The 25,915-nt window shown below is 47.5% G+C and overlaps 1 protein-coding gene across 1 annotated transcript; it reads left to right on the plus strand.

Moving 5' to 3' along the window:
- Slc15a4 (solute carrier family 15 member 4) lies at positions 1–24,037 on the plus strand. Its single transcript, XM_008853785.3, has 8 exons — positions 1–561; positions 8,395–8,684; positions 12,269–12,437; positions 12,757–12,834; positions 13,152–13,320; positions 19,192–19,350; positions 20,449–20,607; positions 23,889–24,037. The coding sequence occupies exons 1-8, from the start codon at positions 1–3 to the stop codon at positions 24,035–24,037; spliced, it is 1,734 nt and encodes a 577-aa protein (XP_008852007.1).
- The last annotated feature ends 1,878 nt before the right edge of the window (positions 24,038–25,915 follow it).

The following is a 25,915-nucleotide window of genomic DNA, read 5'->3' on the forward strand; positions in this document are numbered from 1 at the left end:
ATGGAGGGCGCGGCGGGCGAGCGGGCGCCGCTGCTAGGCGGGCGGCGGGCGGCGGCGGCGGCGGCAGGGACGTTCGCGGGCCGGCGCGCGGCGTGCGGGGCGGTGCTGCTGACCGAGCTGCTGGAGCGCGCGGCGTTCTACGGCGTCACGGCCAACCTGGTGCTGTTCCTGAATGGCGCGTCGTTCCGCTGGGAGGGCGCGCAGGCCAGCCAGGCGCTGCTGCTCTTCATGGGTCTCACCTACCTGGGCTCGCCGTTCGGGGGCTGGTTGGCCGACGCACGGCTCGGCCGGGCGCGCGCCATCCTGCTCAGCCTGGCGCTCTACCTGCTGGGCATGCTGGTTTTCCCGCTGCTGGCCGCGTCCCCCTCGCGCGCCAAGCTCTGCGGGTACCCGCGCCCCGAACGCGTGCGCAACTGCTCGGCGCCCTTCCCCAACGGCACGGCCGTGTGTCCCGACGCTGCCGCGCGGCACTGCGCTCCTGCCACCTTCCTGGGGCTGGTGCTCGTGGGCCTCGGCGTGGCCACCGTCAAGGCCAACATCACGCCTTTCGGCGCGGACCAGGTGAGCCGGCCCCGCCCCCGATGCGTCTGCACCTGCGGCGGGACTGGAGCGGGTGGTCGCCTGCAGAGAGCCGGGCACCCCGCCCACCTGCACCTACACCTGTCTTTGCATCTAGTATGCGACTATTGGGAAAGACAGGGAGTCGCCCTGTACCCTGCCCCACCCACTTGAGCCAATACTTGCCCTTCAACCCGGCATACTTCTGATGGGAAAGCCTGAGAGTCGTCCACTGCCCACCCACCTCTCTTGCTCCTGACTTTGCACCCAGTGTGCGACTGTTTCGAAAGACGGAGGGCCATCCCCATACTCTACCCCATGCCTCTTCTCATCTGCCAGAACCTCCCCCTGTACCTGACTTTGCCTCCTGTCCTCTCCTCTGATGGAGAGTAAAGCCACACTCCCCAACTCCCGAACCAACGATACTTGCACTGTGACTGATGGGAAAGCACCCTCCCTACCCCCAAAGTCCTGCAACCAGGCACCCCCACCTCACTTCTTGCAGGTAGAGTGAGGTCGAGGGGAGAGAGAAGAGCCCTTTTCCCTGGGGAAACTCCCCTTCTAGCCCAAGGAAGAAGCGCACCCTCACTCGCCCTTGATCCTGCATAGGGACCAGAGGGGAGGGAGAAGAATCCCAGAGGAAACGTCTTGTATGGAGAGGCAGTCTATGTGCCCCAGCATCTGCTGCAGGTTGGAAGGGAGAGCAAGGCTCCCCTTGATCCAGGAGAGCTTTCTGGTGCTGAAAGCCCAGGAACACCTACACCATACCTTGTCCCAGGTTCAGGACTGATGGTGGGGGAGCTGTCGCCCATCTCACCTGCAGCCATATCTGTCCTTGCATCTGGTTGGGACTGGAGGGAGGGAGAGGGAACCATCCCCATCCTCTGGCCTGGGATTTCCACATGAAGTAATGGGCGGGGTGGTGTTGAAGAGAAGGGGCTTTTTATTGGAGGGTTAGTTGAACTGACATTTGAAAGATGGAAAGGGGAAAGTTGTTGGCGGTTTGGTGGATGGACAGGCGCACAGACATGTCAGGGAGCACGAGAAGCCCCTGTCTTGTAGCTTTCCCACAAACTTGTGGAAAATACTTAGAATCCATCTTCCTTCTTCTAAAGATGTTTTAAAGTCCAGGTAAAAAGAAGTTGGCATGTTGCTCTGAACCACCAGCACCAAGAGATGCAGGAGGAGTTGGAGCTTCAGGGGAATGAAGTGATCTGCAAGTGACCTCAGTGCCATGTCTGGTCTCACAGGCTGAGAATGGCTCTTACATTTTTAAGTGGTTGGATGCAAATAGAGTATTTTGTTGTTTCTTTTTAAATAATTTTATGTGTATGAGTGTATTGCCCACAGGTGTGTGAGTGCAATGCTCTCGGAGGTCAGAAGAAGGCGTCGGATCCCCTGGAACTGGAGTTACAGATGGTTGTTAGCTAGCTGCCATGTGGGTGCTTGGACTCAAACCCAGGTCCTTGGCAAGTGCAGTCAGTGCTCAACTGCTGAGCCATCTCTCCAGCCCCCAACAAATAATTCTGTAACAAGTGAATATTATGTGGAATTTGAGTTTCAGGCTTCATGGAGGATTCCTTACAAAGTTGCCCATTCCTGCTCACTGCTCTTCCCTCTGCTGAGACAGCTTCCTTCCCTCAGACTTGCAGAATTGAGAAGTCACAGGCCAAATGCCTCATAAAACCTAGCACATTTTGTCCCTTCTCAGAAAGATTGCAGATGCCTGCTGTAGACTGGGTTGTATGGCAGCTGGGTTCTCCGCTCAGCAGCTGGTTTCAGGAGAAAAGTATGGCCTAGAGTGGAGGCCCTAGCCTTGGGTGAAGGACTGGACTCAGATACTGTGGGAGTAGGGAGGGAGGGAGGGAATGCTGGCCAGTTGTGTGTGAGCTGCAGGGAAGGCAAGCCCTAGGTCTTAGCACTGAACAGCCCTGTGGGCTCCTCCTCACAGATGGTCTGAGAGCTTTGTGCATCAGAACCAAGTCCTGGTTTAGTGCATGTGACACCTCTGTTAATATAATAGAGTGAGTTCTATATGACCAGATAGGAAATTGAAGCCCCTCAGGTTAAAACATTTGTTCAAAGTGGCCCAGCAAATAGGGTTCTGGGCCAGGATTCAAAAGCCTTGAGTCTGCTTTAAGGTATGTATAAAGTTGACCATTACAGTGAGGTGACATCTCTCAATTGCATTAAAAGTGCTATAATTTCAGCACCCAAGTGGCTGAAGCAGAAGGACTGCCAAAATTTCAAGGCCAGCCTGGACTGCATGGTGTGCTACAGAGTAAGACCAAGTCTTAACAGTAAAAGCTAACAAGTAAAAGATATAAACAAATGGGAAAGGTAACAGTTGCTTAGTGCTGGTAATTCTGCAAGGTGTTCTTCATATGAGGGGAATGCTTTCAGCTGCACACAGGTCTTTACTCCGTTTCCAAATTGAGCGAGCAGACAGAACAGGGGAGCGATCACATTCTTGCCCTGTAGGTCATGAGCAGTCAGGCCAGCTTTATTTTAGTTCACTTTTCTTTTTTTGTTTCTGAGACAGGGCCTCCCTGTAGGCCCAGCTGGCCTAGAATACTCTTACGTAGACCAGGCTGGCCTTGATCTCATAGAGATCTTCCTGCACCTGCCTCCTGAGTGCTGGGACTAAAGGTAGGTGCCACCACACCTGACTCAGTTCCACTTTAACATAGGCTTTACCTACTGGGTGGATTTGAGGTGGACACATGCATTTCATGATGGCTTCAGGCCCAGACTCACAGCATTGGCTTCTGTGCCATTGGTGCCGAGTGAGGACCAGGGCCAGAAGCACATTCACTCTGTCTTTTAGGACTGGTCACACTGCACAAGGGATTGTGGGTAGTTATGGCATGCTTCTCACTGCATACATTGCAGGCCCCATGTTGCATTGTTAGAGTACAGTAAGTCTTCTTAAACTTTTTCTACTTATACCCCTTAAATTCTTTAGTTTTTAAAGGTGTGTGTGTGTATGCATGTGACTTGAGTGCAGGTGCCCATGGAGGCCAGAAGAAGGCGTTGGAGCCCCTGGGGTTGGAGTTACAGTCAGTTTAAGTGACCCAGCATGGGTGCTAAGAACTAAACTCAGGTCCTATGGAAAGAGCAGTAGATGCTGTTAACTCCTGAGCCATCTCCAGCCCCTGAAAACCCTTTTTGCTTGAGAAATGTTGATGTGACCCTGGTCATATAAAATAGGTGTCCAAATTAAGCATTTACTGATAATAAATCATAAATTCATTTTATTTTATACTTACATTTATAAATATTTGTATAGAAAATAAATGTGTTTATTTTATTTTGAGACAGGATCTCCCTGTACACCCAGTTGGCCTGCAAGTCGCTGTGTAGACCAGGCTGGCCTTGATCTCACAGAGATCCACTTGCCTCTGCCTCCTGAGTGCTGGGTTTCATAGAGAAATTTATTTGAAAACAGTTCTTTGGTATACATATAATCTTACCACTCATTAAAGATAAAAGCAAATTTGCATACTAATGAATGTACTTGCTTGTACAACATGATACAATCCAAAGATGTACTAAGTTGGTACTCAAATGTGAGACATGGTGGGTAGTAGGAAAATACTAAAAGTATCTGAAATTAAACTGCATATACAGAAATCTTTGTATATGCAGTAGTAGCATGCAGTAGCCTCACATCTGAGCCAAAGTGTATCAAGCAACATTTGTTAGCATCCTGTACTGTGATGTGCCCATTGCAAAGTGCCCATGTTACATCTTGAGAACTAGTTCAAGACTGATTCCCCTCACACCCCCTCAGTTCTCAGCAGCCACCGGAGCTGCTAGGAGATGTGGCAACTGCCTGTGGACCTAACCCAGAGTACTTGTTTTGTTTTTGAGACAGGGACTCATGTAGCTCAGGCTGGCCATGAATTCACTAGTTGAAGATGACCTTGAACACCAAATCCTCTTGCCTCCGAAATCTGGAATTATTGCTGTGTTCCACCACATTTAGCCTTTTTTTTTTTTTTTGACCCAGGATTTTACATGATGTCTTCAGTCTTACTAAGTAGCCCAGTCTGGCCTAGAACTTGCCATGCATGTGTCTCAGCCTCCTGAATGCTGCTGTTAGAGGCATGTGTCACCATTCCCAGTTTCCAGTTTGTTTTGTTGAGGCAGGGTCTTTCTCTGTAACCCAGGTTAGCCTAGAATTTCCTATATAGCCCAGGCTGGCTGCAAACTTGTGATGATCCTCCTGCCTTTGCCTCTTGAGTGCAGAGATTTCATGTGTATGTTACCCAACCCAGTTCTTTTAAAGCCATTGTTTTGAGGAGCGCTTGGGATAATTTGACTTTGGACTGCACATTAGATGGCATACACACATATATGATGTCAGCTTTCTCTCTTTAAATACTTATTTTGTTTGTTTGCGTGTACACATACACATGCTACAGCAAGCGTGTGGTGGTCAGAGGACAACTTGCAGAAGTGGGTTTTCTCCTGTGGGCTCTGGGGATCAAATTCAGGTCATCCAGCTTGGTGACAAGTGCCTTTACATACTGAGCCATCTTACTGGCCCAGGATTTTATATTTTTAGGAGAAAAAATATAGCTAAAGATATGAGAAGGGTTTATTTTGTGATTTCTTTGAACTTTTCTGTAAGTTTGAAAATTTTTAAGTGAAAAAAGTATGGTGCATCTATTTCAACTGAAGAAAGGCTGAGCGAAATGTAATCCATCCACCAGTGAGATACTGTTCAGCCCCAACAAAGAAGTTAGGTACAAGTGGGCACTGAGAGCATCATGATAAGTGAAGGAGGCCAGACATGTCTTCCTTGCTTTTCCACACAGGCAGATGCACTGGGACTACAGGTTTAGGTCAGTGGCTGGTGGTGATAGCTCATGGGCCAGTCACTACTACACGGAAGTGTGGTAGACTTTGGGGCAGTGACCTATGCACAGCTCAATGGATACAAGAGTCTATTGGCCAAATGCTGCTCAGCAGGACCGTTTTATAGCATGTATTTACATCTCGATGGGGAAAGTTTGAAAGGGAACTGCTATCCTTATAGAGGGTGTTTGTACTCTTTTGCATCTTGACTGTCCCTTAAGGGAGATTTCACAACCTCCCTCCTCCCCAATATGCTGACTGTTTGGGTGGGACTGGATCTCTGGAAGTGTGCTGTGGCTGCTGTTCTCTGCATATGTCTTTCAGGCCCTTCTTATCTGGAGGAAATGTGTTGGTGTGAGGTCCTTCTATGTCTCTAGCTAGTGCCTCTTTATCCCCACATATAGTGCCCTCAGGTCCCTCTCATGTGGGGGAGAGGCCAGACTTGTGGCTTTGACTAGGAGCACTGGATGACTGTTTGTTTGTTTATTGGTCTTTTTGAAACAGGGTCTTCCTGTAGTCCCAGCTGGGCTGGAACGTGCTGTGTATACCAGGCTGGCCTCAGTCTCACCCAGCTCTGGATAGCCTTTAAAAGTAAATGTATAGGCTGTGAGTCTGTTCTAAGGATGGAGGATTTTGGAGTGAATTTCGCCAGCTTCTTATCTTCTCCCTTGTTTCTAGTGGTCAAAGGTCATGATCATTCTTGGTGGGTAACTGAATATTTGAAATAGTGATCAGAGTGCTGGGCACTTGCCTGTAATTCCAGTACTTGGAAGGCAGGGGCATGAGGATCAGGAGTTTAAAGCCAGCCTCAACTGGATAGTGAGTTGGAGCCCACTCTGGGTTACCTGAGACCCTGTCTCAAAAGAAATGGAAAAAAAAAAATAGTGACCTAAAAGAGGAAGAACCCACTGTACAGACAGACTGAGCAAACAATGCTCCTTTTGTGGTCTGTTGGTTGGTTTTCAGTCAGATCTCTCGGTCTTGAATGCACTTTGTAGCCTGCTCTTGAACTTGGAGGGATTCTTCTCTTCAGCCAGAGAAGTTCTGAGTGCTGGGATTACATTGCAGCATGTGCCACAACACCTGACTGAATTCTTTCCTAGTGGGGATAAGTTGCAGTCCTGTGCATTTTAAGGCGTTTTCCCAAGGCAGCCAGCTAGTTAACTACTGTACTCTAGTCTAACTTTAAGCTTAACTTCCTCGGGTTGGTTTTGGTAGTATCTTTGGAGCAGTCATGTGGAAATCTTGCTCAGCCTTGGCAGGCCACATGGTGAAGTCATAGGACTGGTCATGGAGAGTTGTGGCCCCAGGCCAAGGGCCAAGGCATGTGACAACCCAGTTTAGCAGTTCCTGTTGCAGTTCCCCGTCATATGAAAATGGCTGGTGTGGTTGCTAAGGTCCTGGGTGTAGCCTTCTGTTCATTAAGTAGTTTTGGTTTATAATTCTTGAAGAATGAAATCAGTTGATCATCGAGTGGACAAAGGAAGTAAGGATGGCTGGACTTTCAGGTTAAGATTCTGCCAGGCCAGTTGAGTATCAGTTGTTTCCTTGCTACATTTGAAGGTGAGCGTGCTTACAAGGAGGGAAGGTGTGTGTGATCCTACTATGGTAAGGGAAGGACCCAGCACATTTCATTGTTTCAGCCAGTGTTTCTTGTCACATGCTGGCCATGTTCCTAATGCTCCAGAGGCTGAGGCGGGGTATTGCTTGAACCCAGGAGTTTGAGGCCAGCCTGGGTAACTAGGCAGAAGCAGGTGGATCTCTGTTTACATACTGAGTTCCGGCCACCTGGGGCTACAGGGAGACCCTGTCTCAAAAAGATCAAAAAATAAAAAGACAAAATAGTTTGTGAAATGATACTGTCTAGAACAGCTCTGACTAAGACACAGCCCATCCCTAGGGGGTGTCCATGTAGAATGAAAAGTACAGGTGGGAAGGAGGCCCTAGTGATACAAGGAAGAAAGAACACCCCATAGAGGGTTCTTAGTCTCATTCATAAAAGAATTTCAGAATGTCAGACCTGGCTATGAAAGGCAGCTGACCTAAAGCCCATACTTGAAGGTAAGGGCAGTAGCTCTGGGCCTATGTTCAGATCCAGAAGTCACTGGTTTTTTAGTTTTTCCTAAGTGCATTGATAGCTTTGGTTTGGTTTATTAAGTGTTTTGAGACAGGATCTTTTGTATAGCCCAGGCCAGCCTCTAGCTCATGATGCTGGCCTCTGCCTCCCAAGTACTGGGATTACAGGTGTGTGCCATCTTAATGACCTTTCTAATGTAAAGTTAGCTTGTAGCTATAGCTGTGGACTGTACTTGCATCTTTGTTGCAGGATTACTAAAGTCTCCAGTCCTCTGGGGCAGTAGGAGTGGTGTCTCTGAACAAAGTTACCTCTGCCGTGACTCTTTGGGACCAGAGCCTGTTTGCCAGGGACTTCGTGGCACTTGTTTAGCAAGGCTTGGCACTCTCTAGTAATGGTACTGAGACTTACCAGAAGCAACAGCAACCTGAATGGGTGTTTAACATGCAGGCGTCTGACTTAATCCAAGATTGTGATTCTGAGGGGCTGGGCTATGGGTCCTGGAATCTATTTTAAGGATCATTGTTGGCTTCATACTTCTCATGTTTCAAGGTTTGCATTCTTTGGACACTGGGACTTGTAGGCGAATCCCCTTGATCGGCAGTGATTAGATGTAGAATAGTTTCTGTAAGGGGGCACTTGAATGCGTCTGTAAACAGCCTTTTCTCTGTGTTACAAGCTATTGAGGGTAGGGGTTTGAGGCAGCTGGTTGTATCTGCCCTCCCTGTGCGGATAATCAGGTGCTAGGTGCAGTGGCAGGTGCTTATAGTTCACCTGCTGTGGGTGATTAGGAGGTTATTAAGTATTAAAAACACTAAAGCTTGTCACATGTAGAGGGTAAATTAAAATTCAAGAGGATTCCATGTTCTCATGTATGTTTATTATCCCTGTTATTTTAGGTCAAAGATCGAGGTCCGGAAGCCACTCGGAGGTTTTTCAATTGGTTTTATTGGAGCATCAACTTGGGAGCCATTCTGTCCTTAGGGGGCATTGCCTACGTTCAGCAGAATGTAAACTTTATAGCTGGCTACCTCATCCCCACTGTCTGTGTAGCTGTTGCTTTCCTGGTCTTCCTCTGTGCCCAGCGTGTCTTTATCACAAAGCCCCCGGATGGCAGTGCCTTCACAGACATGTTCAGGATACTGACCTACAGCTGCTGCTCCCAGAGAGGTCGGCAGCGGCGGCCCGGGTGAGTAACACAGCTTTTTCTTTAACTCCCCTCAGATAAGATACCAGCTGAAGTCTGGGGTGTGCCACTTGTGTCATGAGCACATGTTTGGTCTCCAAGCTAGCTTCCAGCAGGTGTGTAATAAGCTCATTAGAATCTCAGAGCCCAAGCTTGGTCCTCCATGCCCAGCTTTCTCAGTGCCAGCAGGGATGGGGACTGCTGGTTCCTGGGCGGCAGGTTGTGAAGCTGAGATCTATGGAGGGCAGCAGAGACGGGTGTGTGCTTTAGACATAGCACTTCAGTTTTACAGCCTTGAAGTACATCAGTGGGAACGTGAGTAGATGTTGTTGGTACCTAAAGGAAGTTGCATCCTTCATCCAGCCATGGCAGCTACTCTGTGACAGAGGGTCACACAAGCAGAGGTGCGTTTAGAGGACCCAGTTTGCCCTTACTTGCATGGGGCTTGCCCAGCTTTAGTGTTGAAAGTCCAAGGACCTGGGAGCATTAGAAATTGCCGTGTTCCGTGAGCCCCCATATCCCTGGCTGACGATAACTGTTCCTGTTCTGTGCAGTTTGATGGAGTGTAGAACCTGACTTGAATAGAGCCGCAGATGATTCTGTGTTACTTACTGCGGGCTGCTTTGTGTGGAGTGAACTGGTCTTGACCTCTCGAAGTGTGACTTACACACTGCAGTGGTGTAACCACCAGGCACTCAGGTGTAGAGTGCTCTATCCCAGTGAAGCCCCTTGGGCCTTTGAGGTCAGCGCCTCTGTATTCTTTGGTCACCCTAAGGCTTCCTAGTAATCACTTACCAGAAATGGGCCCTTGACCTCAGGGCTTCCTGCTGGATGGTTCCGGTTGCTAGAATGTTCTGCAGGCAGGTGTGCATCCCCTCCTTGTGCTTGTCTGTGTCTGTCATTCCTGTATTGGGAGCCTCTGTGTGTGGCAGACTGAAGGTACAGAAAGTTGTGCTGGTAACTCAGCTGCTGGTTGGTGCACCTGTGTCCTGGCCTCTCCTGTGGACCTGCTGGAAGGGCTGCTGGCTATGGCAGGCTTCAGACGTTGTTCAGAGTGGGGCAAATATTAAGGAACTTTTCAGATCTGGAAGATGCCTGCTTAAGCCAACACTGGTGTTTGCTAGGGTCTTACTTTGGCCAGTGTTAGAAATCCTGGCTGTTTGTGATCTAGATCGTATAGCTATTGTCATAGTACAGCCCTTTGAGACAACTGATGTCCTGGTGTGCCTCTGGTTCCTGAGAGACTTTTTGGCAAAGGACCAGCATCACTTTTAGGTCATTTGTGGTTTCAATTTACATGTGGCACGTGAAGGGAATTTGGAGAGACTTAGCAAACTGATTTCCCTTCAGGTTCGGCTTTAGACATCTTTTTGGTCAAAAGTAAGAAAAAAGGGCTGAAAAGTCGATAGTCTAAAGGGAATTGTGAAATGGTTCCTATGGACTTGCTTTGAGTCCTTGGCTGGTTAAAGACCTTGAGATTCCTGGCTTTCTACTTTGCCCAGGGGAAGGTCCATAGGATTGTTGTGAGGCCTCAATACAGCAAGTGTGCAACAATGCCTTCAACAGATTTCAGGTATCCAGTGGAGCCTGCCACTGGGCTACTGGGTTCGGGGTAGGGTACCTGGATTGGGCTTGAGGAGCCTGGGAAGTGCCACATACCAATTCCATGTGCCTGGCACAGTCCCACTGGCCTAGGTGGATATATCTGGAAGGTGATATAGTGCTGATTTTAGAAGAGTCTGTTAGTTCACGTCATTATACTGGAGTGGAACTGGCCCAAGAGCTCTGTGGAGTATGAGTGGAATCTATGACAGGGTCCTTCCTATCCAAGAGTGACCCACACCTGTGTGCCCAGCCTCTGAGAGCCTGGACACATAGGCACAGGAAGACAGAGTCACAGACTTTGTGGGCTCTTCTCTGTTCATGTATTTTGTGACTGTAGTGTTGTGTTATGCTGCAGAGTAGAGTGCTACCCATACAGAGGAACAAGGAGTCTTTGTTCTTTTTTCTTTTCTGAGGTAATGTCTCACGTAGCCTAAGCTGGCCTTGAACTTTCCATGTAGCTGTGAATGAACTTGAATTCCTCTTTCTCTGTCTGGTCTCAGCCTCCCAGGATTGGGATTGCATGTGTGGGCCACCTTGCCTGGTAACAAGGAGGCTTTAAGGATGAGTAGCAACAGAGAGTTGGTCTGTGAGTAGCTTCGATGTAGAAGGGGTTTGGTACTTGACATTGATGTGTTTCAGAGAGATGCATTATTGGTGGGATATGTGAGACACTGCCAGTGTCAGGTACACAAGGACTCAGGTTCCTTTCTAAAAGAGAGTAGGAGCCTGAAGAAGTTAGGAATGTTTTCAAGTAAAGTATGAATATTATCTTTGGAATTTAATGTTCATTTCCCCCCACTATTCTAAGCTTTATAAGGACAGGAACTCAGTATACTCAGTACCCAGTTACAGCAGTACTGTGCTTGTAACAGTATTCAGTAAATATGTGAGTCAATTTTACTTCATAAAAACTTGGCTAAAGTATTAGGTTATAATTTTTAGTTTATTGATCTTTCCTCACTTGGAATGTGCAGGAAAGTGTCAGCTTTGTAAGATAAGAGTAATTGACATTGCAACAGCTTAGTGAAAGGACCTGAGTGGGTAACTAGAATTCAGACAGTGCTGTTCCCCAGTCTGGAATCAGAATGATCTCAGTGATGGTTAAGTGTCTCCTGTTGGCCTTTGGACAGCAGTGTACAGTTCCCTGTGGGCCCTAGAGGAGCTCCTTGGTTACTGTGGGGAGCTGGGGAAGACCTTGCTGCTGCCCAGAGAATGCACGCATTTTGTAAAGCTGGGGGCAGCTGAGACTGAGAGGCAGGGCCTGTGACCCACAGATGTAGGAGAGGTTATGGGTAGCCAGGACCACAGCTGCAAAGCCAAGACTGCTGAGCTCCAGTTCTGGCCTCAACTCTGTAGCTTTGGGAACTTGACGGAGTTAGTCTGTGCCTTAACTTCCTCTTTGAAATGGGCCAGTAAGAGCCTTTTATACTTTCTAGGCTTGTGCTCAAGATCATTGGTGAGTGCCGGCTCACCAATCACTTCCTGTTCCCCATCACCTTGCTGTGGCGGCCAGTGTAGTCCATCTGGGCTATTCTTTTCCTGCCAGAGGCAGACTTGGCCATCCCTGCCAGCAAAGTACCCTCCATGTCACCCCAGTGGCTGCATGTATGATGATCTAGTGTGGTTGCACAAAACATGGGGTTGCTGTCTGCTTTGATGGTCATGAGGTAGCTGACTAGAAGTCCAAACAGTCCAGGGCTGAGGTGTTGCAGATGTGCCATGAGGCTACATGGGTTTGAGGTGGGTATAGTAGACAAAGCTGCACTGTTCAGAAGTCCTGTGGCCAGCCACTTGGGTACATTTTGCTACTTTTAGAAACAATTTTGGGAGCTATATGTGGCGTGTATAGTTAGCTATAGAAGGAATTAAAGCAGATGAGTGAGGAGAGGAGAGCCGCTTTTCTGTCCCCAAATGTAGCTTGATACCAGAGTATTGTCACTGGGGGTGGAAGAAAACTAATTCCTTCATTTTGTCTCCCAAAGTGAAGGCATTGGAGTCTTTCAGCAATCTTCTAAACACAGTCTGTTTGATTCATGTAAGATGTCGCGCGGAGGGCCGTTCACAGAAGACAAAGTGGAAGACATGAAAGCCCTGGTCAAGATCGTGCCTGTGTTCTTGGCTCTGATTCCTTACTGGACAGTGTACTTCCAAGTGAGTGGCACAGACAGCCATCCTCCAGTTGTGTGGCCCGTGCTGCTTTGCATTTAGAAAGCCTTTCCCAAGAAGCAGCTAAGAGTTGGTGCACATCTGGGCATTTGGACCCTTCTAGCTTCTTATTTGACTGACTGACAGTTCCTGTCCAAAGAGACTTTATGGTGACCCAATAATTGCCATGTCTGTTTTTAAACTCTAGCCTTCATCTGATTGTGAGACCTGTTGCTGAGCCTTGCCAGCTAGTGGCGGGGAGGGCACATGCTAGTCTCGGAGAAACATAGCAGGTTCATGTGTACTATCTGCTTTCTTCATTCAGATGCAGACCACATATGTATTACAGAGTCTTCATTTGAAGATTCCAGAAATCTCAAGTATTACCACCACCCACCACACGGTAAGAACTCTTGAGGTGATACACAGGCTCCCTCCTGCAGGCTACAGCAGGGCCGGGCACTGCCATTGAAACTGAGTCTTTGCCCATTGACACCATTGGCAAGAATAGTTCCTGATTGATTAAGCTAACTAAGGCTATTTTCACTGATTAGTACTCCACCAGATTCAGCCCCTCCCCTAGCACAGAATCACACACATCCATTGGGAGCCAGTGTCTCTCTAGCTGCAGTGTCTTGGTGGTCCCGTGGTAGAGACTGGGGTCCCTGCATGGGCAGCTTGGGGCAGCCTGTTGCAAGCCTAACCACCCTCTCTATGCAGTTCCCCGCAGCCTGGCTCACCATGTTTGATGCAGTGCTGATTCTCCTGCTCATCCCGCTCAAGGACAAGCTGGTGGACCCCGTGCTCAGGAGACATGGCTTGCTCCCATCCTCCCTGAAGAGGATCGCTGTGGGGATGTTCTTTGTCATGTGCTCAGCTTTTGCAGCAGGTAAGCAGCTTGGCTCCTGGAGCCTCCCTCTCCCTGACTTGACATTTACAGCTGTGGGTAACACAGTGCAACAGTGGGTGTGCTGTGCTGGAAACACTGTTGGTTTCAGCCACTCAAGTTTCTTCTTCTTCTGATCTCTCATTTTATAGAGGTTATGTTTTCTCCCGGACTCATCTTTACCTGTAGAGCTAACTAGAGTTGCTTGATGGTACCTTGGGTTAAATCACAGACACTGTCTTAGCCTGCAGATTAGACTCAGGGTATATATTGTAGAATAGTAGTTTTTATGAGAATCCTGTGGTTCTCAAGTAAGAGATTATGCCAGAGGCTCCTGATTCTCGCAGCTCTTGCAGGCTTTAGGGTAGTCCCAGAGTTGGGGATGTTTTATGTAAAACTTCGTGTGCATTTTCCGTGTGAGAAAGATTTTATTCAGTTGTTAGAGGCCCCTGAAACCTTCCTTGCTCCTCAACAAGGAAAAACCCCATCTGTGAAGAGCTGATTCTCATACCACACACCAGGGAGAAGAGCCGCTTCCTAGGTCCTTCTGCCATCATCAGAATTTGGAAATCGTTGAACCGTAAAACAGCATAGCTATGTGCGAGATAGAATCTGATTTCTGAGTGGTGTCAAGCTCTGCTGAGGGGAGGTGATGTTTCAGACAGTGCTTCCTTCATTACCGTTAGAGCCACACACTGTTGGAGTACTTTACAGGCTTAGAGAAATTAGTCCCTGGGCTTAAGAAATCCATACCCTCGAAGCGGAACATTTAAGAAGACTATTCTGTTTCCTCTTGATCAAATAGATAATTAAGGTGAGGGATGGTCTGAGTGAAGCTTACTATGTGTTTGCTGTGAGTTTTTCTTTCAGAACTGTGGCACCCAGGAAAATAAGCAGAGCATGTGAGGACTGTGTCCCAACAGGGCTGTTGGCTCCAGAAGCAGGGTGCTGACAGAAGCAGTTCAGGGTAGGAGGACGAGAGTCTGTCTCTCTGCCTTGCCTGCCTGAGGCTTGGCTTTCTTTCCCAAGCCCCTCTTTCTCCCTGGATGGGGCCCTGGGGCCATTCTGATCAGATGCCTTTTCTCCCTTGGGAAGGGAAGTGCTTTTGGCCTCCTGAGGCTTTTTTCGTGGATTACTGGGCTGGGTTTTGTACCCTCCTCTCCTTTAGTTTCATTGTGGCCAAATCACTTTTCAGGACTGCCCTGAGAGCCGAGTGGAGTGTTCTGTGGATTTGGGGTGTGTCTGTGCAGGAAACAGGTGTCAGACCAGTGATTTGAGATTTCTCAGTGATTTGAGATGTCTCCATCAGGCACCATCTTTTCTGACTTCTTAAAAAGTGGCGCGCACCTTTAATCCCAGCACTTGGAAGGCAGAGGGGTGGCGCGCATCTTTAATCCCAGCACTTGGAAGGCAGAGGCAGGTGGATCTCTGTGAGTTCAAGGCCAGCTGGGTCTACATAGTGAGTTCCAGGACAGCTGGGGCTCCAGGGAGACCCTGCCTCAAAAAGACCAAAAAATAAAAAATAAAAAGTGTGCAAGAGATTACATGGCGGACGAAGTCCAGCACTGACCAGAGTTGGGCAGAATAGGGTAGCCTCCTCACTGTTGAAAACACCTTGTACGTGCACGTCTTTCTAAAAGAAAGCTGTGGTCAGGTACTGGGAAGGTTTTCCCTGAGTCAGTAGTTGAGAAGCAGCTGAGCACCTCCTGGTTGCCTTGAGCACAGCTCAAATTCAATATAAACAGCTGTCTGTGTTGCACACAGGCCCAGGCCACTCAGTTCTAGGGAGGAGGATTTAGGGGTGTCCACAGGCTGAGTAGAGACCTGAGACTCATACCCTGGCCCACTGGAAGCTCCACTTCGCACCATGCCTGCCTCTGGCAGCTCTTCTCCAAGTTCTCAGATGTAAATCAGGCAGTCCAGGGGGTGGTTTCAAGTCAGCTTAAGGAAAAAGGACATGTGTTCATTTGTTTTCCTTTTTTCCCTTTAAAAATTGTGTGTGTGTGTTGAGACAAGTTCTTGCTATGTAGTCCAGGTGTTCTACTTTGTTTTTCCATTGCTATAACAAAATATTCTGACCAATACCAACTTGGGGAGGAAAGGTTTATTCAGCTTACATCTCCTGGGTCACAGTTCATCAGGGAGCCCAAGGTAGGAACTCAGGGCAGAAACCTGGAAGCAGGAGCTGGAGCACAGGCCATGGAGGACTGCTGCTTATTGGCTTGCTCCCCTGGCCCCTGCTCAACCTGCTTTCTTATACAATACAGGACCACCTGCCCAGGGGTGGCACCACCCACAGTGGGCTGGGCCTTCCCACATCACTCAGTAATCAAGAAGATGCCCCACAGACATGGCCACAGGACAGTCCAATGGAGGTAATTCCCCAGTAGAGGCTCCCTCAACCCAGTAGTGTCAAGTTGACACTAAAGCTATTCAGCACACCAGGCTTACCTGGGACTGGCCTTCTGCAGGCCCAAGTGCTGACATTACAGGCATTTGCCACCATGCCCAGCTGTGTGCTTTGTTTCCTTTCTCTCTGTTTTGTCTCCGCTGTCTCTCAGTGAGTGGTGGCAAGGTGCAGGTTCATGTACTCTGAATCCTGCCTTCCGAGTACGTGCACCCTTCACATGCAGGGTATGCGTGCAGTGCGTGTCCTTTCAGCCTTTTAGAGAAGTATTTGATGTGTCAGAGTGGCACCTGTGCCCTTCATCCTGGGGCTCAGGTTTCCAGTTCCCACTGTCACAGTGACTGTTGCCCCAGTGGGGTATCTTCCCGTTTCTGCTGATGTCCTGGCAGCCCCATTGTCCTGTCCTCTTGGGGCTCTCGTCATCTTTGCTGTCTGCTCTCACTTGCATTCCTGCCATGGTCTGTTAATCCAGCTGTGTTCAGAGGCCCTCCTGGGTCCAAAGTTGGTCTGAGCATCTTGACCTGCAGTCACAGACACCTGAGTGTCTTTTCTGAGAGAAAGGTCACGGCTTTCATTAAAGAAGAATTCACCATTGGTCCTTGGGGTCCATAGCAAGCTTGCAACTTGTTTATATAAGCCATGGCGTTTAAAACAGTAGGTGCAAATGGGGCCTATTCCTTCCCAGTTTCACTGGCCAAACAGCCACTGCAGCTGTTCTCATACTGTCCTGGAACACTGTACAGCTGGAGAGGGCAGAGTGAAGGGTGAGAGTTCTGCTCTCTAGCACCCTTGCCAGGACAGGTGGTTTTTTTTCCTCACTTGAAGGGTTAAAATATTGTCTATAAAGACCATATTTTATATACGGTAATATTCTTCATAGACTATATATATATATCTCATTAGTGCTGCCTAAATTTCTGCCCCAAATCATTACCATTTATATTCCTTTGGGTAGGTTTAGCATGTGTGCGTGCATGCGTGCGTGTGTATGAATATGTAAAGATCACTCTTGCAAGGTTTTCTAAGTTTTAACCCATATCTTAAAAGCATTTTTCCACTTTTTCTGTTTTCCTTTGTATTTATGTCTCCCAGTTTCTTGCATGCTGTCCTTTACATACTGTATGTTTATGCCAAGGTTGTCCCGTATTAGTCTGTGTACTACATCCCTCTTTATCTTCACATGATGTCCTTTCTTTTCCTGCCCCTGCCCCTGCCCCCTGGTAATTATGCCTCTTCTGTTGGGCTGTTGTGAGTGAATATCTAGAAATCTCTTCAGACGTCCTCCTTATGCCTAGTGCTGGTCAGAGTGCTCCCCAGATGCACAGTTCTCTGTTTAAGGAGACAAGGGGTTTGTGCCAAATCTAACCTTCACTCCACATCACTCACAGTGTTGGCAGGGCCGATGAAGTCTAGATGATCCTTCCTCTGTCTAGAGAAAAGTACTTCCCACCCCCCTTCGAATAGCTTTTGTTTTTCTGATTGTATTAACCTCTTGGTGTGTGTATATATATATATTCCAAATAGTTACTTATTTGGGGGGCAGGGTCTCACTCTGTGGCCCTGGCTGGCCTGGAACTCAGTCACTCCTGCCTCTGCCTCCTGAGTGCTGAGATTACAGTCCTGTACCACCAGACCTCACTATATTCCAATGTTTCAGAAATACACCCAGTTTGTTGAAAGATGGCTTTGCCTCTATGGTTTGGTCTGATCTGCAGTGCGACCTAGGCATCTGTTTCTAGTTGGCATTGGTCTGGGGGCATTTTATTGGATTTGGTGTCAGGTTATACTCTTCATGAAAGTCCTCTGTAAACACGCCCATCTTTTCTTTGTAGCAGGAGAATGTTTTATTGAGCCATGACTGCTGGGGTAGTTCTAGAGATTTGCCTAAAAGGTCACCTGAGCCTCACCACATCTCTGAGAGGTGCTTTGGTAATTTTTTTGCCTTCCTTGAATTTTGTGCACATCTTGAATCACTTTGTTTGTTTGCTTTTTTTTTGTCTTTTTGAGACAGGGTCTCTCTGTAGCACCAGCTGGCCTGGAACTCACTGTATAGACCAGGCTGGCCTTGAACTCACAGAGATCCGCCTGCCTCTGCCTCCTGAGTGCTGGGATTAAAGCCCAGCTAGAAATAGCCTTTTTAACTAAGTCTGTTTCCTTCCTCATTTTTAGATTCATGCACATTTACTCTTGGCATTCAAAGTGGTGTGTACTTTGGGATGTTTCTGAGAGTTTCTCTGAAATACCCACCTGACTGTTGCTCTATTCTTTTCTCTTCAAGGCACTGAAACTCTTTTACTACAGCTGTTTTCCATTTGAAGAAAATGCTACTTTCTGTTACCCTGGCTTTTAATTTTTTTCTTTCTCATTTGTTGAGTTACATTAATTCATTTTTATTCTTTCTTGTTTAATGGTGCAAAAAATACCAACCCTAAGAGTTCACCTGAAATATTAATGCTGAGAGTTTGTCTGTTGTCACAGCATTGACCAGATGCATGCTGTAGTTTGTTGTTTTGTTCTGTGTTTCTTGTGAAAACAGAAACTTTTTTCACTTTATTATTCTTTAAAATTTGTTTGTGTGGGTACTCATGAAATAGCACGTGTGGAGGTCCTGAGTGGGCTCTCCCCTTCCACCATGTGGGATCTGAAAGTAAATTGGGAGAACTTGACCTCTGATACCATGTCTGTAGTTTTGCTTTTGTTAGTGAGACCTCTTTCTGTAGAGTCCAGAGATCATTGATCTTGGGGGCACGGAGGGGGGTTGATAGATTGCTACTTAACACCTTGTTAAGTGGCATCTGCTTGTTAGTGTTGCTCTGAATACTTCTTTTCTCCCCGCAATAGTTTTGTTGTATTTTTCTTCTTTTTGATTCTGCTTGCCTGATACCTCATGACCTGCATCTCTCTCTTTATAATCTTTGCGGTGTGCCTTTCTTCACTTGGGTCTTACCCAGTGTTCAGTTTCATTTTGCTTTTTAAACTGAGGCAAGTGTTTCAGGCTTTGGTTAAAGAATTTGGTCCATTTGTTTCAAGGATTGCATGTTGGTTATTTCAATTTTTTTTGGCTGTTAATGAATGCCTGTCTGTAGTGTTGTCTTTGGGAACTTCTGGTGTTTCTCTGAGACCTGCTTACAGGCACCCGGTAGTTATACCACTTCCTCCCCGTGACCTAATATTAGATCCTCATGCATTCTCTCACTGTTTCAAAGATGAAAGACTGGGCTCAAGAGATACTCAGGGGTTATGTTAAACAGTGAACATCTGTTTTACATAAGATGCTGCAGAAATCCTGTGAAGAAGAGGTCTGGGGATTTGACAGGTCCCCAAGCTTGTACCAGGGAACTGTTACAGGCACCCTTCTGTCCTGCTTTTGGCAGAAATGTTGATAATGCCTATGGCACAAGTGCAGATTTTTACCTGAATGCAAACGTAAGTGAGTAAGTGCTACATTAACCCACTCTGACTTCCAGGAATCCTGGAAAGTAAAAGGCTGGACCTTGTGAGGGAGAGGATCATCATCAACCAGACCATCGGCGGTGTGGTGTACCATGCTGCTGACCTGCCCATCTGGTGGCAGGTCCCACAATATGTACTCATTGGCATCAGCGAGATATTTGCAAGTATAGCAGGTAAGGTTCGTGAGCACCAGCGGTGTCTGAGCTTGTCTGTACTGTACCCTGCCCTGTGCTGAGACAAGACCATGGTGATTTGTATCTGATGGGGAAATGTGGCTAGAACATGGGTCAGTAAATAAACAGTATTCCTCAGGCTGAGGTTGTCCTATATTGATAGAATAGCAGTATTCCTTAGATATTTTCATGAGCGTCCATGACCTACTGTGGGTGCCATGGGAGGAAGAGGAAAACTGCTGTGGAAAGGCTTCCACTGGCCTGTCTCCTGCAGAATCCTCTACAGGGTATGACTGAGCTGAAGAACCTGGTCAGAGCAATTTTTAGAAGATGTTCTCACGGTCCTCTGTCCTGTTACAAGGCTGCAGCATCAGGAGAAAGGGCTTGGGGTAGGTCATCTGCTAGGTGCTAGAGCAGCAGGAGAAGTGCTGATGATGCTCAGTTAGTTGGGGTGGGGACAGGCTGGGGTCCTCACCTCAGAAACCTGGGCAGTTATATCATGACTACTAAGGGAATACGATACAGCGGGGCAGGTTTCTGTTGAGACTGTGTCTCAGGTTTCTGGTCATTGTGGGAATCAGAGTTTATAGATGCACTGTTGAAACTGTAGTGCATGGACTTCATTTTCAAACTCCTTTACTTGAGAATATGGGAAACCTTCTGTTTCTTTAACAGACTTTTTAAGAAGGAACCTTTTTTTTCTCTCCCCTAAGTTTAGGCTTTTTGAGATAGGACTATTAGCACTGGCTAACCTCAAACTTGCAGTAAGTAATCTTTGTGCCTCAGGCTCTTGAATACTGGGATTACAGGTATGAGACACCAATTGCCTATCTTGGAACAAAAATTTTTTAAGAATTCAAACGTTTGCTCTAAATTTGAGAGCATTGCTATTTTCATGACATGTTTTAAGAGTTTTCATGGTGGGTTGGGGCATGAGGAGCCAGCTCAGAGCCATTGATTTCCCAAACTAGCTGTGTGATTTGCAGAAAGCAGTGACATGCCTCCTGACAGCTCTCAGGCCCGAGTGAGGCAGAGTGATGCAAAGCCACCTGTGTGAATGCCCTTTCTCAAAGTGACCCTCTCTGTCCTTTTCTCTAGGTCTAGAGTTTGCATACTCAGCTGCCCCCAAGTCCATGCAGAGTGCCATCATGGGGCTCTTCTTCTTCTTCTCTGGCATTGGGTCCTTTGTGGGCTCAGGACTGTTGGCACTGGTGTCCATCAAAGCCATTGGATGGATGAGCAGCCACACAGACTTCGGTAAGAACCAGCCCTCTTTTCTTCTGCAGACATAGGATGGGCAGCCAAGATGCTCCAGGCTGCTGTTAGGCGTGCATGTGAGGAAGGGCCAGCCTGTCCCAAGAGTCTCTTGTGATGAGTGATGGATGACATCCCCTTGTTGTTCTCTCGACGGCAGTCCCTCATCCTCAGGGCTGGTGTGAAGAAGAGGCCTGTGCTGCCAGCTCCCTTTGTTTACCAGAGCTTAAAGTTTTGTTCTGCCAGTTTCTTATGATTTTCTATTGTCAGTAAACACTCTTCATCAGTCAGGAAGGATTTCACAGTTAGTACCTGGAGATGGCATCTTGGATATTTAACAGAATTGCTCATCAGGTAGTTTCCTTCTTCCTACTCTGCAGTGGCTTTATAAGGGACCCAGGGAACTGGAACTTCCTTTCTTTTCCTTTTGAGAGGTATGTGTCACCTTTGAGACAACCTGATTCTTTTTCACATTGAGTTGTGCAGAATCTCCTCTAAGGCTAGCACATAGCTACTTTTTATGCTATAAATTCCTTTGAAAAAGCGAGGGATTTTGTTCTGGAAGCTGTGGGATACCCAGAGCACTTCTGTGATTGGGGTTGGAATCCGTGTCCTCCAGGTGAGTTTAGGCCTGTGAAGGTCTAGGATAAGCCTAGCCCCTACTGTCTCCTCACGTGCCTATCTGACTCTAGTCATGCAAAGAAGCCCTGTCAGCTTCAGGCTCAGGAAACCAGCCAGCAGGTCTGGGCCTTGTCTTTAGTCTAAGCCTCCAGGAGTGTAGCAGCTGTGGGGTGTTATCCATGGTGCTATGTAGTCAGCCTGCACAGGACCAACTTCTTAGTGCTCATCACAGAGACCAGGATTTGAGTTAATTTCTAATTTAAAACATTTTAAATTTATTATTCTGTGTGTGCACATTAAGTGCATGCTAGTGTGTGTGTATAGGTCAGGACAACTTGTGGGAGTCAGTTCTCTCCACTGTAGGATCTGGGGATCAAACTCAGGTAATCGGGCTTTTGCAGGAAGTGTTGCTGTGCCATCTTGCCAGCCCCTTGTTCTTTATTTTTCAGAAAGGATCTTGCAGTCTTGCTCCATAGCCCAGACTAGCCTGAAACTCGCTGTGTAGTCCATGTTGGCCTCCAATTTGTGATCCTCCTGGCTCTGCCTCCCAAGTGCTGGGATTATAGGCATGGGCCACCACGCTTGGCTTAAGATGCTGCACACATTCTGCATCATGGGTTTCTTTCGTTGTGAGGTAGAAAATTACCTGGTTTGGGTTATTTGTACTCCTAATCCACTCTTCACTAGTTTTCTTAACTTGGTATCTAGGCAATCCACCACCATTCATTTCTGAAAGGCTGCTGGAAACCCTCCGAAGTGCTCCTCTCTGAAGTCTGCATTTAGCATGTGTTCAGTGTATCACTCTAGTACAGCCCAGCAACTTCTCACTTTCCTATCAGTGAGTTTGGATCAGTGCTGTACAGAGGCCTGGGCCCTGGTATAACTTGGATGTCCTCATTACAGACCCACTCACCCTTAGGGTGCTGTCTGGCAGCTGACCTGGAAATCAGGTGGTATCTCCCTCCTGAAGAATTCTAGCCTTTATGCCAGTGACCCCACTTGCTGGTCCATTGGCAACCTGGCCTTCTCTCTAGCCTGGTCCCTCATCCTGTACTGTCAGCGCTCCTACAGGTGATCAGATGGTCAGAGCTGATGTAGTGCTCCATGGTAGACCAGGACTGTGAAGTTTGCAGGGTACCCCAGGCTCTTGTCACAGTTTCATTCTCTCAGGTTTCTGCAAGCTCTGTCTCATCACTGTTGCCTAAGTGGGAATGGCACTTGTACCACTCTGTGCTGATCCTGAGCAGGTGCCCCATGCTTAAGTACAGGTCAGAATGCAGAGCCTTGTCTCTTCTCATCGCTATCTACTGCCCTGCCCTTCAGCAAGACACATCTGGTCCCACAGCATTTGTCTAGGGGCTCTCTCATGTGTTTTGGAGCCCATTGAGGTCTGGGCTGTCCTCACAGGACATCTGAGGGAGGCTCCCTGGTAGTGCTGTCTTGATTTTGAGTGCTCTTTTATCACAGGACTGTCATAGTGAACTTGTTCATTCTGCCCCTGGTGGATGTTGGTGTATCTGGTGTGGGCTTTTGTGAAGAAACTGTTGTGGACATTCCTGTTAAGGCATTCTGGTGGCACGTGCACTCATTTCTCATTTCATCACAGTCTGTGATGAAACACAATCTCCCTCTTTTATCCATGTTCTCTGTAGTTTTTCTTTCTGTAAAAGCCTAGGACAGTTAGGGTAGTTGTTTTTTAGGTGATGATTACATCCTTAAATTATCTGCATAATCCCTAGTGAGGCTGAACTGGTGAAGCTGTGATGTGCTTTCTGCTCTGGGGTTTGACAGTGTTGCCACCCAGAGGCAAACATACTGTACAGTCCACTTGGCCTGTTAGCTTTGAGCACTGGAGTGACTCTTTAATATGGGAAGATTCATAAAATAACATCCTTGATGCTTTGCCATACCTTCTCACAGTAGCATCAAGTGCTTGTTCCTTGTAGTAGTGGAACAGTCAGGTTCCAGAATATGGGTGCATCTATAATCACTAGGGATCAGGACAGAGCTGGGAAGGAGGAATGGTACAGTGTTTAAATTTGCTGAATGAATAAAGCTTGGTCTGTTAGAAGTTGAAGGTACAACAGATATCTCCCATAAGAGAAGTGTAGGACACCATTGCTCTTCACCTGTGGACTCAGAATTCTCATAGAAGCAGTATATCATTGCTCATGACTGATAGACATCTGATACTAATGAGTGTGAGTTTAGAGAGCGAAGGGTGTTTCAGAGTAACCCAGCTTAAAAAGACCTCAGGAGGAGGGCCAGCCGTGATGGCGCGTGCCTTTAATCCCAGCACTAGGGAGGCAGAGGCAGGCGGATCTCTGTGAGTTTGAGGCCAGCCTGCTCTACATAAGTGAGTTCCAGGATAGCTGGGGCTACAGGGAGACCCTGTCTCAAAAAGACCAAAAAAAAAAAAAGACCTCAGGAGGAAAAAGTCTTTCTAAATAAACAGAACATGATTGAAGTATGTCAGAAAACAGAGCAAACTTCTTACCACAGAATTTGCTTCCTCTGGGCACTACTAATGGTTTACCTGTTCAGAGAACGCTTCATGTTCCTCAGGTGATGAGGTGAATGGCTATGGGGCTGCTTCTCGGCGGGGAAGCTGGCTGTCCTGCAGTCTGTGGGAGCTGCACTCACAGGCCATCTCTCTCCCTCAGGGAACATCAACAGCTGCTATCTCAACTACTACTTCTTCCTGCTGGCTGCCATCCAGGGAGCCACACTCTTACTGTTCCTCATCGTTTCCGTGAAGTATGACCGCCAGCGAGCCAGGGCGGATGGAGGGCCAGCCAGCGGGAGGGCCTGACCCAGCCAAACCTGTGTGTTCACTGGCAGACTCTGGAGGCCTCAGGGCCCACCACCAGGGCACCACAAACAGGCAGGTTGAGTTTAGGGCCTCAGTCCTGACTTCCTTGAACTTAGATGTTGCCGAGACTGGTTTTTCCCTCCCTTTGCCCAGACAAGCTTGGTAAGTGCCTTACTGTGATCCTGTGTCTCCTGTGCAGTGGGCCTGGTGAGGGGAAAAGTATAGGGTTGTGCATGTGGCTTTTCATTAAAGGTCCCTGCTAGTCCTGAGCCAGCCATGTTTCCTCCTTCACAAAGACCTGCAAATAGAGCGAGCAGAGTCCAGGTGGTTGCCATTCTGTTGGCTGGCCTTCTGACTTGCTGTTACTTCCTCCCCACAGACCATAGGATCTGCTTTCTTTAAAATTAGCAAGCACTTACATGGAGGAATGGGAGGAGGATTCTCTTTGGCGATGAAAGTGTGGCAAATGGTGCGTGGATCTTGTGATTTCCGTGGTCCTCAGCCAGTCTTACCATTGCCAAGTCCCTTTGATACGGGTCAGTAGTGTAGATCTCTCATCTGCTGCTTCAAAAATACTTTTGTTTTTTTCAGACAGGGTGGTGTTATATAGACTGGGCTGGCCTCAAACTCAAGATGGTCTTCCTGTCTCTGCCTCCTGAATGCCAAGATTATAGGCATGTGTCACTATGCCCAGCAAGACTTAATTCCTAAACTACTGATTTTGCTGTTTTTTTAAGGAGGTACATGAATAAGTAATTACTGAAGATCCTGGGTCTCCTCTCAAGCCACACAGCAGCTGATAGATTTTAAATCACAGCAAGGCAGCCCTTATCCATAACTTGGTTTTGTGTACCAGTGTGACCGAAGGCTGATGATGGTTGGTTATATGGAAAAATTTAAATAAATTAGCATAATGAGAAATAATTGAGAGAGTTACATGTGAATTTGACCTGTTGGACTAGTCACCGACCTTTGCACTGTTACTGATGTATCTGGGGTCTTAAGTTTGTTAACTGAACTGTTTTCTGTGTGTTGCTGTATTTTGGTATAATTTTATTATAAAAGCTTCTCAAACATTAGACCAAGAGCTGGCTGATTTGTCCACATTGTGTTGGTTCGGCATCTTCACACAGAGTTCTTGAGGATTCTGTCTCAGTAAGAACTGGTAAAAACTGGCAAACACTACTACCAACTCAGCTGTCCATCCCCACGCTGGAGCCACTCTGTTACATTGCACTGTTGCCCCATACCTGCCTGTCTCTCTTTTTCTTCTTACATACAGTATTACAAAGCTACAGGATAAAAAGGGATCTACTGTACTCCTAGTTCTTGGGTATTTGGGGGTTTTTGTTTTGTTTTGTTTTAAAGGGACTTGAAAGTAGTGCAGATCTCCAGGGGTTTAACTAAATCTTAGCATAAGCAGCGTGTTGAGTCATTAACCTCCGTTATCAGAAAGGAGGTTTTTCTTGGACTGACAAGACGGCTCAGGTAAAGGAGGCACTTGTTGCCAAGACTGAAGACTTGCGTCTGATCTCCAGAACTCTACAAGTTGTTCTCTGACCTTACACCTGTGCTGTAGCACACGTGAACCCCCCAACACACACAAAAATAAATACTTTTTCAAAGTATGTTTTCTTTACTGGGAGTCTGCTGTTTGGATAAAAGAAGGCTGCAGACTGTGAACTCTGCCCCTCCTGTCAATGTGCTCTGGACACCCGGGGTGTGAGCTGGTGATAGGTGGCTTATGGCCTCCACCACCTTGCACCCTGTAACCCCAGAGAGCTCACCCTCAGCATGGCAAGAGATTCCTCTTCACAGAACAGTAACTGGGAGATAGCCTTAGCACGATGAGAAATGCACAGGTCTGTCTCCCAGTTC

This window comes from Nannospalax galili, unplaced genomic scaffold (genome assembly GCF_000622305.1).
Source record: "Nannospalax galili isolate Female #2095 unplaced genomic scaffold, S.galili_v1.0 scaffold566, whole genome shotgun sequence".
Classification (NCBI taxonomy): Eukaryota; Metazoa; Chordata; class Mammalia; order Rodentia; family Spalacidae; genus Nannospalax; species Nannospalax galili.

What these genes read in the sequence shown, in the direction of transcription:
- Slc15a4 (XM_008853785.3), top strand. Translation starts at nt 1, where the DNA reads ATGGAGGGCGCGGCGGGCGAGCGGGCGCCGCTGCTAGGCGGGCGGCGG. An exon ending in CGCCTTTCGGCGCGGACCAG is followed by an intron (nt 562 to 8,394) that starts GTGAGCCGGCCC and finishes CTGTTATTTTAG; the next exon opens with GTCAAAGATCGAGGTCCGGA. An exon ending in GAGCAGCCACACAGACTTCG is followed by an intron (nt 20,608 to 23,888) that starts GTAAGAACCAGC and finishes TCTCTCCCTCAG; the next exon opens with GGAACATCAACAGCTGCTAT.